Source organism: Scheffersomyces amazonensis (assembly GCF_036850825.1).
Source record: "Scheffersomyces amazonensis strain UFMG-HMD-26.3 chromosome Unknown RJT21scaffold_1, whole genome shotgun sequence".
NCBI classification, from domain to species: Eukaryota; Fungi; Ascomycota; class Pichiomycetes; order Serinales; family Debaryomycetaceae; genus Scheffersomyces; species Scheffersomyces amazonensis.
This window is the reverse complement of record NW_027042741.1, coordinates 1,796,269-1,811,830: the sequence shown is the minus strand read 5'-3', so window position 1 is coordinate 1,811,830 and position 15,562 is coordinate 1,796,269. Positions and strand designations below refer to the sequence as shown.

Below are 15,562 nucleotides of genomic sequence, written 5' to 3'. Positions count from 1 at the left end.
GTTCAAAAAGCGAGGTTTTGAATATTAATTTATTCAAGACCTCCTCGAAACGAATGCATCCAACTTCAAGATCCAAAGAGTTTAACTTATTGGATATACATTTCTGGGATCCCGTTGAAACTAGTTTACGAAAGGAGTATTTATCGAAAGTTGATTCCCTTCAAGTCCTTGACACGATTTACATAGATGTCTCTAAGAAACACTTCCAATTTTGATATTTTTAGTGAGAAAGTTGGATGATTGATTTATCATAATATTGACTTTTTGAAACCTTATATTGAGGTGAAGGAGTTATTACTTGTCAAATTGTCTTAAACAGAGTTTATAGTTTCTGCACTTCAATATTGGGCTCTAGCTTACCTATAAGGATGTTCATTTTTCACACAATAGGCTGTCTCGAATCAAGTAGATTCATAATAACTGAGGGGATAGATCCAATGCAAGAGCAAGCAAATCTTGCATGTTATTGTGTGTCTATGTATATTCTTTCCATAGTGGTAAGAAAAGAATTCTCAATTAATAAGGTGATTAGAAGCTTTAAATACTTGATTATAACAATTTTGATACTGTACCAATTGCTATAACTTCCGCCGATGACGTAAGTAGAAATCTCTAGGTCATGTATTCATCATATTTTCCGAACGTTGGTTTGTCTAAACATGTCATATGCCAATACTTTGGAAATATAATTGACATAAATGGGCATTGACTTTCTCAAGAAGGATAGTTGATCGATATTGTGATTGTTATTTGGACTGTATGAGATACCGGGATATCTTGATTAGATATTGGTTCAGTAAGTTGACATGAAAGATGGCTGGATTATGAATTCTAACTCTGACCCTTTCATAATTTGGTACGTCTAAGAAATTTTTTTGCGCCTGATTCGCATTTTGCAGCATTTGCGAAAAATCGGAATTGAATATTCCTGACGATTACTAACTATCTATATGAAATAATATTACTGGAAAGTAAATGTATAAAATGAACCTATTATGAACATTATTTATTAAGTAGTATATCAAATTAGGTAAAATTAGAAAAGAAGATAAATAAAAAATACGTAGAACTAAGAAAATAAAATGAATAAAATGAACCTTTTTTGAAATTATTGAATGTTTTAATACAACGTAGTGGTATTACATTATTATACATTTGAAACAGCCACTCTTTTCAGAATCCTTTGCAGTTTCGGTAGCAGTTTGTTGAGCTCTTTGAGCTACTGGGGCAGCTTTCTTTGGAGCAACATCCTTGGACTTTTCTACAGTTGAAGCAACGGCAGTTTTTGAACTAGATTTAGATTCTTCTGGACTAGCAGCAGAAGAAGTCTTGACTAATTTAATGGCTGATGAAGCAAATGATGCACCTTGAGCTTTAGCAATTCTTAATTCTAATTCAGTAACGTGTCTTGAACCATCAGAACCAGCGTAAGTACCAGCACCATATGGAGAACCACCATGGAATTCTTCAAGATTGGTGATATCAGCAAAAGCTGGGGCATAACCTAATGGAATATATGGTAAACCATGGTGAGCTAAATAAGTAATGGCATTTCTGGCAGTAGTTTCTTGACCACCACCTGGAGTACCAGTAGAAACGAAAATACCAGCTGGTTTACCATAAAGAGCACCTTGAGCCCATAAACCACCAGTTTGACCCCAAAAGTCAATCCATTGGGCTGGTAAATGACCAAATCTGGTTGGAATACCAAATAAGAAGGCATCATATTGACTTAAAACTTCAATAGTAGCCACTGGAATGTCCTTTGGCTTTTCAGGAGCATGAATTAATTCAAGAACTTCCTTTGATAAAGTTTCTGGAATTTGAAAAAGGTCAACTTGGGAAGCTAATTTAGATTCTTCAACCCCTTCTTTGATTCCTTTAGATAAAGAGACAATATGACCATAAGTTGAATATATGACAATAGCAACCTTCATTTTGTAGTGTATTAAATAATTTTGGGCTAAAATAGATAATATAAACCAATAAATTTAATTTAATTAGAAATAAAATGGAATTTAAAGTGTATAAAAATCAATTGAATAATTTAAAAGTTGTTGAAGCAGTGTAAGATGGTTCCAATTTTCATAATTCATGAGAATTACATAAGATGCTTTTACAATAGTTTGGTGTCTAATGAATTACTAAATTAAGATGAACAATTACACAAAGCCATTTTTGGTATATTTTATTTTTACATACTAAAATGCCCATACGGAATTATATGGATTTAGAGTATGCGCGAAAGTAAATTTTAGTAATGAGTTTACTAATCGATTACATGCGCTTATTGATATTACACTGTAAGCCACAATAAGATAACCGTTTTAAAGTTCAATTGAGCTTAGCAAGACCCATAAGTGGGCCAATTGGTTATAGACATAACTAATGGCGACATTTGAGTAGATTTACAACATTAGTTAGTGGGCAGACTTTTGCAATGGGCGATGCGTGTAGAGGGATAATCTTATCCACCACACATCGCATATTTTGACCTGTCTCAAACACAGCCGTCGATACACATTCCCCCCCTCTTATACTTGGCTAGGAATATTTGAGTATGTGGCTTCGGTCGTTTGTCGTTTCAGTCTTCTCTACTCTGCGTTCAATTCTCTACATTATTATTACCTATTTAATTGCAGTATATGATAGTAAATTGCATCCCCAGACTGGTAAATCATCTCGCATGAATGTAATCCACTCTTGATTATCAACCAAAACAATGTATACCAATACTTCTGACCAATGCTACTCCTGTTACAATTAACTTTGACTTATTACTCAATAGTAAATCCCTCATATATTACAAACTATATGTAATATCTCATTTTCATTACTACAAAACTTACTGCGAGTAATCGTGCTATTGTTTTATTTCTCAATTTGTAAAACGTTAGTAAAATTATAAGTAAGAAAAATAACACAAAATGTATAGCAAAGTCGGCCTCGTTATGTAACCATTAGTATTCACATATTATTTTTATTTACTATGGTGTTCTTCCACTCGGCTTTCAGTGGAGTTTACACAGTTTAGGCATCAATGAAATATATAAAGATGCCCTATTTTTCTTTTTTAATTTTTCATTTTATTTATTATTTTAAATCATCAGATAACAATCTCTTATCTTAAGTAATATTATCCTGATTATAAATTAATAAAAATGGCTCCAAAAGTTGCAATCATCATTTACACCTTATACGGTCACATTGGTAAATTAGCTGAAGAAGTTAAGAAGGGTGTTGAAGCCGCTGGTGGTAAGGCTGACATTTTCCAAGTTCCAGAAACTCTTACTGAAGATGTCTTAACTTTATTACACGCTCCACCAAAGCCAGCCTACCCAATTGCTTCTAATGATACCTTAACTGGTTATGATGCTTTCTTATTCGGTATCCCAACCAGATTTGGTAACTACCCAGCCCAATTCAAGGCTTTCTGGGATGCTACTGGTGGTTTGTGGGCTCAAGGTTCCCTTTACGGTAAGCCAGCTGGTATTTTCGTTTCTACTGGTACTCCAGGTGGTGGTCAAGAAACTACTGTTCTTAACGCTTTATCTGTATTAGTTCACCATGGTATTATCTTTGTTCCATTAGGTTACGCTAAGGCTTTTGCCCAAATCACCTCTTTTGAAGAAGTCCATGGTTCTTCTCCATGGGGTGCTGGTACTTTTGCCGGTGCTGATGGTTCCAGATCTCCAAACAAGACTGAATTGGAAATTGCCCACATTCAAGGTAAGGCTTTCTACGAAACTATCCAAAAATTTTAATTTAATCTTAAAATGATTTGATTAGTAGAAGTTATACGAAAATCTTAAAATCTATAAATTTGGTTTAATTCTCCTGTTCGTTTACTACTTTTTATGAATAAATTTTAAAAATGATGACTAGCTTTTACAGCCAGAAATTTATATAGTTGAATATATCTAAATGATTATCTGTTGTATTGATTGTAACCACGTAGCTGTACTATATAAAGAACTTTATCATCAATAGAATTCGATCTTGATCTCGATCTCAATTTTGTTACTTAATAGCTTTAGTTGCGTAGTATCTTACTACATATATATAATATGTACAAGAGGTTTTTAAGGAGCCTTTTTTCTCCTCCGTTTTGCAGCTTATATAATAATAATAGCCCCTTATATTTTTATTACCTATAACTATAATTTATTCTGAACATACAATAGTTAATAATGTAAGATTTACCCGTTAGAGTGCGTGTGGCAATTGATGACTAACTGATTGAGTCAGGAATACGTTAAGTTTTAGTGAATCTATCTTTGAAAAGGAGGAATCTTTAGATTCACCTAATGTGTCAACCATAACAAGGATTTACGAAGACGACAAAGTTAATGAGAGGTTTAAATCCAATATACTGATAGACTGTAGTTTGAAATCTCCTTTATCATTTAACCCTAGTAGGGCTAACATTCTTGATTATCATTCCCTGCACTCCTTTCAATGTGAAAAATGCTTGAAAGAATTTCAGAAGCTTTCACACATTACTATCCATAGTAGATTCTGTAAGAATAAACCCTATTATCAATGTTGGAAGTGTCAAGAGATAATTCATCCAGATATATCTCTCCTTTTACACCACCTTCAAGATCATGATGATTTTTTTAGATATTGTAATGTCTGTGGAGAATATTTCACTAACCCTTCAGTGTATGCTTCTCATATAAACTTACACATATTTGATTTATCAAATTTAGATGAAGATCATGAGGTTAACAATAATAAAATCAAAATTGAAGAGAGTTCTATTAGTCGACAAAATATGCTTAATATTATACAGATTAATATTGATTATTGTAATGGAATAATTGATCAAATTACTAAAATAACTGGTAATAGTCTCTACAGATTTAATTGTGAATTTTGTGATATAAAATTTTCTACAAGATGTAAATTTCAACTTCATAAATTAACTCATAATTCATCGAAACAGTCTGTTAGTGAATAATCTTGTTTAGTATATTTATACATAATCTTCGATCTATGCTATTTATTGGGCTTCATCATCACTGCTTTCTTCATTAAAATCAAATCCAAATGAAAATCCAGCAGTTTTATTACATTCTTTCGAGCTATCTTTATTATCATTATCTCCAATTAATTTCTCCCATGCTTGAGATTTTCCTGTTATTCTTTCGTAATTCTTTAATTCTATTTTAGTTAACTTTTCTAAACCATGTTGTAATTCTGTAGTTTTCCCGTTCATAATCATTAATTGTTTAAATAATTCAAATACAGGCATGGGTGGTAAATCAGACATCTCTCCACAATCTTCATCTATCAATTCATCACTTAAATTTAATGAATTAAATTGATTACGATATTGCCTCAATATTCTTATATCTTCGTCTGTATCTCCTTTATCTTTCAATGCATCATTTAATAAATAATCAAGAGTTGATTTAACTTGACTTGGATGAAATCCACTTAATTGACCTCTCTTATTCTTTAAGAAATTTAAAGCATTTGGTAATTTCGACATAGGCACAAAATTTTGAGTTAATGCAACAGATTCATCAATGTTTATAACAGAATGCCACCAACCTGAAGGTACATACATAACTTCACCTGGGAATGTTACACCTATTAAACAATCTTCCATTTTTAAACAATCATTAAAAAATCCTGCTATCACCCATTCACCTATACCAACTGGAGAAGTAACTTCACTTTCTTCTTCATCAGCTCCTACACCTGGAGGAGTAATATTTGGTGGAAGCATAATCCATAATTTTCTACCTGTCAACGCAGCATTCCATGCAGAAGTATAATTAGGATCCTTATGGAATGTTGATCCTGATCGTTGGGGTCCTACTATTAACCAAGCATGATCAGGACGACAATTGTTGACTCCATCATTAACATTGAAATACTTAAATAAATCTTGCTGAAAAATACTTGGCAGTTCATATTCCTTACGTAATGTCTTCATTGCAACACTATTACAGTCGAATAAATATAATGGATTCTCATCATGATTAGAATTCATATAAGTTGAATAGTCATTCAAGCTCCATTCAACGGCTTCTTGCCTGAATTTTACATTAGGGAATCTCTTCAATAGTGATGCAAGATCCCAACGTGGCCATCTCTGAGAATCACTATTAGTTAATATGAAAGGTTGATCATGATACTCATTATTGAACAAAGTTAAATCAAGATCTGATTCAGGAATTCGAGGAATTCTTCCACTAGGTAATTGTTTTAAATTTCCTTCAAGTGAATCACGGTGATAAATTTCTTCTTCAGCAATAACTTTTGCGAATATAGTTTTATAATTAATTTGTGAAAGCTGGTATGGTCTGTATAATAAGTCAGAACATAATAAATTATCAGGTAATTTAATTTTTGCTTGGTTTTGATAGTCAAAGCCTAAAACAGAACATTTCCAGGATCCTCTCCATATAACTTCTTGATTTCTTTGTTTTATATATGCACGTTTCCATACTTCTTCGTCAAATAAAAAGGCATATAAAATCCTTGAAGTATGGGATAAATTCTTTAGGGTAGTTATGTCATCGTCAACAAATGAAATTAATTCCATAATTAAGTCATCAGAAAATCTATTCAAATATCCCAACAGTTGGGCTCTAGCTTGTTGTAATTCCTTATTATCCAAAGTGAGGAATACATTTCCACTGGGTTTAACATTCAAAGGATGTTTATGACTATTTATGCTGAATGTAGAAATGGTTCGTGGAACATTGGGATAAGATTCTAACCGTTGCTTTTTCGCCACAGGCTCTTCCTTCTCCGCCCCCATAGTGACTTTCGATCCTTGTACACTAGTCTCAGTAGCAATCATACTTTTATATTGTTAGTTACTAGATTATGGGTGCTAAAAATTTTTCAGTTTCTGATATTAGAATTATTTTTTTTTTAATTCTTTTTTTGGCTGCATGCTCATCATTTTTAGCAGTAAGATATCGTAAGATTAGTACAGTACTACTCGTTTATTTGTAATTTATTGGTTGATGTGGAAATAATAATTTTAACATAGAATATTGTAGATATATAGAGTAGTGTATCTGTGTTAGATAATTTGAAACTGACTCTGCTTGAGCTTTAAGTGTTAACTTGTCAAACTGTACAAGATCCACTATAAGTAAAGCATTACTACACTATAGTTTGACTCTGCATAGTAACAAGCACTATCTCTTCGGTATTTTATTAGATTAGAAATCTAGTCATGGCTACACTATTCTAAATATTATCACCATTGTCTTTATATGATTATATACTGTCACTTAAACTCATGATGTTTTACCCCTGCTCGTAAATACAATACAGACAGAGTCATTATTGTGTGACTTGTGATCTCGCATGGAGTCACCCACAAAATAAAAATGTATGAGTAATGGTTTACACTGAAAAATTATATAGGCTGCCTAACGGAACGATCAAGTACTAATGATAAAGTATCCACTTAGAACAACCATTAGATATAGATCATTAAATAGAATTGGCACTACACTATACACTAGTAATATACGTTGTACTAACATCAATTCATTAAGAACCATGTCGTCTAAACCTGAACATCCCACTCAAAAGCCATTACTTTTCGCTCCTGAAACTTATCAATATACTAAAGGACATTTAAATATTGAAGATGTTGATTTAGATCCTTTAAATCAATTCAATAGATGGTTTAAACAAGCTCAAGAAACTTTACCAAAAGATTCAGATATTATTCCTGAATCTACTAATTTTTCTACAGCTAGATTACCTTCTGGAAGGGTATCATCAAGAATTGTATTATTGAAAGAATTAGATCAATATGGATTTATTGTTTATTCTAATTGGGGAAGCTCCAAAAAAGCTGCTGATTTTGAATCCAATAAGTATGCTTCATTAACTTTCTTTTGGCCTCATATTCAAAGACAAGTTAGAGTCGAAGGATTAATGGAACCAGTAACAAGAGAAACTTCTATTAGATATTTTAATACAAGACCAAGAGGTTCTAAAATTGGTGCTTGGGCTTCACCACAATCGTCAGTTATACAATCAAGAGATGATTTAGATGAAATAAACACTGAATATACTAGTAAATTTAAAGAATTAAAAGATGATGAGATTCCATGCCCTGATCATTGGGGTGGAGTAAGAATCTTACCTTTAGAAATAGAATTTTGGCAAGGAGGTGTTAGTAGATTACATGATCGTATTACTTACACTAGAGATTCTACTGATGAAAATTTATGGAAAATCAAGAGATTAGCTCCATAAACTAATGAAAGATAATTTAGAACTTAAAACAAAATGATTTAAAATAAAATAGTTTTTATATATACGTAGATTAAATATATATTTATATATATGTATATGTACAAGATATAAAATGATATGAATGACTAAATTATATGACTTACATGCATACATTATTAATTTTGACGAAACATGTTTGCCCAAACACCTTTACGCCTATGAATTTGTTCACCCTTTTGAAACATTAAAGGTTGCTCTCGTTGTGGAACATATTTCCTGTCTTGTAATTTTCTCTTTTCACCTTCTAGTTCTTTCTTTGGGTATAGAAGCTTTTCATCAATAGGTTCTATATCAGTTTGAGGATTAACTGTATCCTTAATTATACCCAAATCTCTCTTCTTGGCTTTTAAAAATGTTCTAATTTCATGGAAACAATGCATACACATAACATGACTTCTTTTAACATGACCACAAGCTGGACATCTAATCAAATTTTGTAATGGTTGAATTTGTTTATTTCCTGGGGCATATAATTTAGCTCTATGCTTTTGATGAGATAATTTCTTCTTTGGAGCTGCTCTTAAAATAGCTCCATTATCTATCATAAATGGGGCTTCACCACCATTATTTTCTATGTGTTCTCTTAATTCTTCCAATCTTTCATCCATTATAATAAGTTCTTGTGATCTTGTAATAGATGGTTTATTGGTTATTACTAAACCTATCACAGGAAGACGTGGAATATTTCCCAATACTTGTTTGAGAGTAGGAAAGGCACCCAAGCCTCCAAAATTTATTGCCAATGACATCTCTGCCGTTACTGTATTAATTTAAGTATAACTTCAATTGAAGCTGTAAGATAATTAATGCTTCGATTAGTTCAAAAATTTTCGTTTTTTTTCAAAGGTTTATGGGAGTGTATATAAGTGTCACAAGACCGCTCACGTGATGGCATGCAGCCCTGCATGTAAAAAAAGCTTCTTCTTCCCCATTAGGAAATCGTCGTGTGAATCGGCTCAAACCTCTAAGGACGCGTACTCCAACCTAAGACGATCTTTACAAAAGTAAGAGACACATCACCACCGCAATAATTAACAGAAAAAATGTAAACACGACAGAAAAAGTGAGGGAATCAACCGAAAGTAAAAAGGTACCACCATTGGAATTTACAGTACTATAAAACTAAGGGCCACTACACTTATAACGGGACGACTCAAATCATATATTATATACTGTATTTGATATACCTTATATATATTTAACTTTTAACTTGTTATTATTATTACAGCGTCAACTTATATAATGTCTACTACTGTTGATGGAATTCAATTTAGTCAGCCGCTGAAATATGTCGGATTTGATACTATTACTACTCAAATTGAAAATAGATTATTAAAGAAAGGATTTCAATTTAATGTTATGGTTGTAGGAAGATCAGGTTTAGGTAAGAGTACTTTAGTTAATACCTTATTTTCATCTAAATTAACTGAATCAAATGGTCGTAAATTACCTACTGAACCAATTGAAAAGACAACTTCAATTCAAGTTAGTTCTCATACATTAATTGAAAATAATGTTAGATTAAATATAAATGTTATTGATACTCCAGGATTTGGTGATCAAATTAATAATGAAAAATGTTGGGAACCATTAGTTAAATATATTAAAGAACAACATTCACAATATTTAAGAAAAGAATTAACTGCTCAAAGAGAAAGAAATATTCCTGATTCAAGAGTTCATTGTGTATTATATTTCATTGCTCCAACTGGTAAGAAATTAAAACAACTTGATATTGTAGCATTAAAGAAATTATCTGAAATTGCTAATGTTGTACCAGTTATTGCTAAATCTGATTCTTTAACTCTTGAAGAAAGAGCTGAATTTAAGAAAGTTTTACAAAATGAATTTATTAATTATAACTTTAATATTTATCCTTATGATAGTGAAGATTTATATGATGAAGAAAGACAATTAAATGAAGATATTAAATCATTAATTCCTTTTGCAATTGCTGGTTCTGAACAAGAAATTGAAATTAATGGTGAAAGAGTAAGAGGTAGAAAGAGTAGATGGGGTGCAATAAATATTGAAGATGTTAGTCAATGTGAATTTGTATTTTTAAGAGATTTCTTAACAAGAACTCATTTACAAGATTTAATTGAAACAACTGCTTTAACTCATTATGAAACTTTCAGATCAAAGCAATTGATTGCCTTAAAGGAAAATGCTAATCCAAATAGACAATCTGCTCCAATTCAAACTCAATCTCAAACTCAATCTCAACCTCAACCTCCAACTGCACAACCATCTCAACAAGATCTTAAATCACAACCATCTCAAGGTGTTTTCCCTCCAACCAGTCTTCTTTAGATATAACCAGTAATCTTCTTTAGTTCCCACATATATATTATGTATCTACTTATATGTTTGGATATATATAGTTTTCATTCATCTCTTATATATTGAGTTCTTTATTATATAAATATATATATATTATTATTATTATTATTATATTATTATTATTATTATTATTATTATTATTATATTATTATTATTATTATTATTATTATTATTATTATTATTATATTATTATCATTATAGTATCATTATAGTATCATTATAGTATCATTATTATTTTGGTACGCGTATACTGAAAAAATTTCGGAGCCCTGACATTTGCTTGTCCGAACTAGTTTAATAAGAATCTACAATAACTCTACAACTACCAGTATATTATGGGTGTTAAAGGTATGTATAGCAATATTAAATAATATGAAATAATTTGAAATAATTGTATGATGTAGTTACTAACATTTATATATAAATAGGTCTTAATCAGCTCATTAAAGAGCATTCACCTCATGCATTTAAGGAATTCCAATTAAAGAATCTATTTGGTAGAAAAGTTGCCATTGATGCTTCTATGTGTTTATATCAATTCTTAATTGCAGTTAGACAATCAGATGGTCAACAATTAGTTAATGAAGATGGAGAAACTACATCCCATTTATCAGGAATGTTTTATCGTACAATTAGATTAATTGAAAATAATATTAAACCAGTATATGTATTTGATGGTAAACCACCAGTTTTAAAAGGTGGAGAATTAGAAAAGAGACTTTTAAAACGTGAAGCAGCTCAAAAACAATTAGATTTACTTAAAGATGAAGGTACAGCAGCTGATGTATTAAAACATGAAAAAAGATTAGTAAGAGCATCAAGAGAACATAATGATGAAGCAAAAAAATTATTAACATTAATGGGTATACCTTATGTTGAAGCACCATGTGAAGCTGAAGCTCAATGTGCAGAATTAGCAAGAGGTGGTAAAGTATTTGCTGCAGCCTCGGAAGATATGGATACTTTATGTTATGAACCACCATATTTATTAAGACATTTAACATTTGCTGAAGCAAGAAAAATGCCAATTGATCAAATTACTTATACTGAAGCAATGGAAGGTTTAGATTTAACTAAAGAACAATTCATTGATTTATGTATTTTATTAGGTTGTGATTATTGTGAAACTATTAAAGGAGTTGGACCAGTTACTGCTTATAAATTAATTAAACAACATGGTTCAATTGATAAAATTGTAGAATTTATTGAAGAAAATCCTGATAAAACAAAATTTAAAGTACCTGAAAATTGGCCATATAAGGAAGCAAGACAATTGTTTTTAAATCCAGAAGTTACTAAAGCAAGTGATGTATCATTTAAATGGAAAGAACCAGATGTTGATGGATTAATAGAATTTATGGTTAAACAAAAGGGATTTAGTGAAGATAGAATTAGATCAGGAGCTGGAAAATTAAAGAAAGGTTTGAAATCTGGAGTTCAAGGTAGATTAGATGGTTTCTTCTCAGTAGTTAAATCACCACAATCCAATGATAAAAAGAGAAAGGATAATTCAAAAGATACCAAATCTAATAAAAAATCAAAGAAGAGATGAGTTATGTATGTACAATATTATTATTATTATTATTATTATTATTATTATTATTATTTCAGTTCGTTTATTTCTTTATAATGCATTAAACGTAATCTACACATTTATCTAATCTTTCGATTTCTTCTTCTTTTCAGCTTCTGCTTCCTTTTCTGCTTCTATTTCATCCACATATTTCTTAATTTCATCAACGTCTAATTGTTTAATGATATTTCCAGCTTTTAAAACAGAAACTTCAATATTCTTAGCTCCAGTTTGTACGACTTCTAATAATGATTTTATAGTTAATTTAACACTTTTATCATCATCTAAATCTTCTTCATAATGCTTTTCTAAGAATTCTCTTACTGTTTTAGATGATTTCCCAATAGCATGAGCTTTCCAAGCATTATAAACTCCTGAAGGTTCTGTTTGATATAATTTTGGTACTGTGTCATTACTATCAAAACCTGCTATAATTGTGGCTATACCGAACGGTCTAACACCTCCAGATTGTGTATACTTTTGTTGCACACCAGCAACATATTTTGTTAAATATTCAATGGAAACTGCATCTTCCAATGTTAATCTATGAGATTGAGCTTCTACTCTAGCTTTATCAACTAAAATTCTAGCATCAGCATTTAAACCAGCAAATACTAATAACGCATGATTATCAATTTTACAAATTTTAGATGGAGTAATACGTGGATCTTGTAATTTAAGTGTAGTTCTCTTTTCACATCCCAATACAACACATTCTTTCCCTTTTACTCCTACTGCGCAGGTACCTCTTTTAACTGCTTCTGAAGCATATTCAACCTCTATATATAAATAATGTTAGTATGGGTTCATAAAAAAATTCAAATGAATTTTAATTTCTCATTATAAATTAATTAATAATACTTACGGAACACATGTCCATCTGGTCTATATTACAATTGTTAGTATAAATGTTTTTAACAATAACTATTAGTCTGGGTGGCAAGTAATCACTCGCACACAATTATCAATATCAAAATTATACATACGAGAAAATAGATAATGCACTATCGTAACCACTCATTTCTCTATCACTATATTGTTAACGGTATCAATGGCTCAATCGTTATAACAATTATTATTCGTTATGACAATTGATTTTATGTTACATTTACAAAAAGTGAACTTTGATACTGGCCGAGTTCTGAAAAACTCATTTTGCCTCTGAGCGACATCTAATTATGTCGTACACATAAACATGATTCCAATGTCGCAATGTATACTCTTTTTTTTTAGTTATAACTAGAGATGATGAACTTAAGTATATAGCATCAGTAAGACCAAATAGATTACTAAGTATGGGTAAAGGTAAGGGAAATAATAAGCCAGGTTCTAAAATACCGTCTACAGTTCCTCAAAAAGATCATTATTCTCGAATTTCATATTTATTAAATGCTACTAATCATTTCACTAGTAGTTCAAAATATAATATTCTTAGTAGAGGATATGCTAGAAATCTTGATTTAGTAGCTAAAAAGACTGTAATTAAATTAACTCCAGCTCTTAAAAGATCTTTATGTAAGAAATGTAATACTTTTTTAATACCTGGATTAACTTTAACAGTATTTATTGAAAATGAATCTAAACTGAAAGCTTCTCATAATGATGTTCTTGTTCATCAATGTTTATATTGTCATTCAAAGAAAAGGTTCCCAATTGGTTCAAATAGAGATTATGTTGTATTTAGTGAAAGAGATGATGTTAAAGTATCATCTACATAGATTTATAACGATTTTAATGATTAATGAAATATGTATATATTATGAAATAAAAGTTTTAATAGTAAGTAATCAATTACTTTGGTCCAAGCATATTTTCTGGTCTAACCCATTGATCAAATTCTTCTTCGGTTAACATATTTAATTCAAGACATGATTCCTTTAATGTTAAACCCTTTTTATGAGCATTCTTAGCCACTTTTGAAGCATTATCATAACCAATTTTTGGATTTAAAGCAGTAACTAACATTAATGATTCATTTAAGAGTTTATCAATCTTAGCTTCATTAGCAATTATACCTTCTACACAATGAAGTCTAAAAGAACGAGCAGCATCACCTAATAATCTAATAGATGATAATAAATTATAAGCCATAACTGGTTTAAAAACATTTAATTCAAATTGACCTGAAGCTCCAGAAAATGTAATAGTAGTATGATTACCCATAACTTGAGCACATACCATTGTTAAAGCTTCATTTTGAGTTGGATTAACTTTACCAGGCATAATTGATGAACCAGGTTCATTTTCTGGTAAAGATAATTCACCATATCCACATCTTGGACCAGAACCTAAGTATCTAATATCATTGGCAATTTTAAATAATGAAACTGCTAATGTATTTAATGCACCAGAAGCTTCAACAATAGCATCATGAGCAGCTAAGGCTTCGAATTTATTTGGAGCAGTCTTAAAAGGTAATCCTGTAAGATTAGAAACTTCTTCAGCCACTTTAACATCAAAATTCTTTCTAGTATTTAAACCAGTACCAACAGCAGTACCACCTTGAGCTAATAAAGATAATCTTGGTAAACTTTGTTCAACTCTTTCAATTCCAAAAGTTAATTGTTGAACATAACCGGAAAATTCTTGACCCAAAGTTAATGGAGTAGCATCTTGTAAATGAGTTCTACCAATTTTAATAATTTTACTAAATTCTTCTGATTTCTTTTGTAAGGCATCACGTAAATCTCTTAAATTTGGTAAAAGTGCATTAGATATTTCAGTTACAGCTGCAATATGCATAACTGTTGGGAAAGTATCATTAGATGATTGAGACATATTGACATGATCATTTGGATGAACAGGTTTTTTAGAACCTTTAACTCCTCCTAAAATTTCAATAGCTCTATTAGATATAACTTCATTTGCATTCATATTAGATTGAGTACCAGAACCAGTTTGAAATATAACTAATGGGAAATGTTCAAGTAATTTACCTTCAGCAACTTCAGTAGCAGCTTCCTTAATGGCAGCAGCTAATTTTGGATCTAAAGCTCCAAGTTCTTCATTAACTATAGCGGCAGCTTTCTTTAAAATCCCAAAAGATTTAACAATTGATGCGGGCATCTTAATATCTCCAATCTCAAAGTTTCCTAAGGATCTTTGACTTTGAGCACCCCAATATTTATCGGAAGGTACTTCAATTTCTCCAAAGGCATCTGACTCAATTCTAATAGAACTCATTATAGTTTAGTTATACTTAATGATAATTAATACCTTAAAATTTAATTAGAATTGAAATGTTCATGCAATATATATATATATAATTAGATGTCGGAAAAAACAGCCGCGATGCAGCATAAACTTTTGACTCTTCCCCGGAATAAACATCCTTAATTCTCCGTAGTAGATTTGAAGCCAAGG

At 30.9% G+C, this 15,562-nt stretch overlaps 10 protein-coding genes across 10 annotated transcripts; 5 read left to right on the top strand and 5 right to left on the bottom strand. All coding sequences in view use genetic code 12, as the record gives it.

The window, feature by feature from the left end:
• Positions 1 to 981: 981 nt before the first annotated feature.
• Positions 982 to 2,287, bottom strand: RJT21DRAFT_91267 (flavoprotein-like protein). The gene has a single exon (XM_064885655.1). It carries the CDS (start codon positions 1,935 to 1,937, stop codon positions 1,140 to 1,142), a length of 798 nt encoding a protein of 265 aa, XP_064741194.1. The 5' UTR covers positions 1,938 to 2,287; the 3' UTR covers positions 982 to 1,139.
• An 874-nt stretch (positions 2,288 to 3,161) lies between these two features.
• On the top strand, positions 3,162 to 3,764 carry RJT21DRAFT_111579 (protoplast secreted protein 2 precursor; the record flags this gene model as incomplete). The annotated part of the gene is made up of 1 exon (XM_064880009.1): positions 3,162 to 3,764. The coding sequence occupies one exon, from the start codon at positions 3,162 to 3,164 to the stop codon at positions 3,762 to 3,764; it is 603 nt and encodes a 200-aa protein (XP_064741193.1).
• A 1,241-nt stretch (positions 3,765 to 5,005) lies between these two features.
• RJT21DRAFT_79653 (uncharacterized protein) lies at positions 5,006 to 6,778 on the bottom strand (the record flags this gene model as incomplete). Its single annotated transcript, XM_064885227.1, has 1 exon — positions 5,006 to 6,778. One exon carries the CDS (start codon positions 6,776 to 6,778, stop codon positions 5,006 to 5,008), a length of 1,773 nt encoding a protein of 590 aa, XP_064741192.1.
• A 758-nt stretch (positions 6,779 to 7,536) lies between these two features.
• Positions 7,537 to 8,244, top strand: PDX3 (pyridoxamine-phosphate oxidase; the record flags this gene model as incomplete). The annotated part of the gene is made up of 1 exon (XM_064884579.1): positions 7,537 to 8,244. The coding sequence occupies one exon, from the start codon at positions 7,537 to 7,539 to the stop codon at positions 8,242 to 8,244; it is 708 nt and encodes a 235-aa protein (XP_064741191.1).
• Positions 8,245 to 8,316: 72 nt separating this feature from the next.
• RJT21DRAFT_117507 (mitochondrial 54S ribosomal protein bL32m) lies at positions 8,317 to 9,072 on the bottom strand. The gene has a single exon (XM_064880729.1). The coding sequence runs from the start codon at positions 9,030 to 9,032 to the stop codon at positions 8,400 to 8,402; it is 633 nt and encodes a 210-aa protein (XP_064741190.1). The 5' UTR covers positions 9,033 to 9,072; the 3' UTR covers positions 8,317 to 8,399.
• A 280-nt stretch (positions 9,073 to 9,352) lies between these two features.
• Positions 9,353 to 10,729, top strand: CDC10 (septin). Its single transcript, XM_064880728.1, has one exon. The coding sequence runs from the start codon at positions 9,526 to 9,528 to the stop codon at positions 10,594 to 10,596; it is 1,071 nt and encodes a 356-aa protein (XP_064741189.1). The 5' UTR covers positions 9,353 to 9,525; the 3' UTR covers positions 10,597 to 10,729.
• Positions 10,730 to 10,827: 98 nt separating this feature from the next.
• Positions 10,828 to 12,233, top strand: RJT21DRAFT_117505 (multifunctional nuclease). Its single transcript, XM_064880727.1, has 2 exons — positions 10,828 to 10,974; positions 11,055 to 12,233. Exons 1-2 carry the CDS (start codon positions 10,962 to 10,964, stop codon positions 12,176 to 12,178), a joined length of 1,137 nt encoding a protein of 378 aa, XP_064741188.1. The 5' UTR covers positions 10,828 to 10,961; the 3' UTR covers positions 12,179 to 12,233.
• PRE6 (proteasome core particle subunit alpha 4) lies at positions 12,194 to 13,446 on the bottom strand. The gene is made up of 3 exons (XM_064880726.1): positions 13,186 to 13,446; positions 13,065 to 13,084; positions 12,194 to 12,978 (listed from the first exon to the last, which is right to left on the bottom strand). The coding sequence occupies exons 1-3, from the start codon at positions 13,218 to 13,220 to the stop codon at positions 12,284 to 12,286; spliced, it is 750 nt and encodes a 249-aa protein (XP_064741187.1). The 5' UTR covers positions 13,221 to 13,446; the 3' UTR covers positions 12,194 to 12,283.
• On the top strand, positions 13,437 to 14,112 carry RPR2 (ribonuclease P protein subunit). Its single transcript, XM_064882868.1, has one exon. It carries the CDS (start codon positions 13,495 to 13,497, stop codon positions 13,915 to 13,917), a length of 423 nt encoding a protein of 140 aa, XP_064741186.1. The 5' UTR covers positions 13,437 to 13,494; the 3' UTR covers positions 13,918 to 14,112.
• On the bottom strand, positions 13,954 to 15,562 carry FUM11 (fumarase). Its single transcript, XM_064882852.1, has one exon. It carries the CDS (start codon positions 15,380 to 15,382, stop codon positions 13,991 to 13,993), a length of 1,392 nt encoding a protein of 463 aa, XP_064741185.1. The 5' UTR covers positions 15,383 to 15,562; the 3' UTR covers positions 13,954 to 13,990.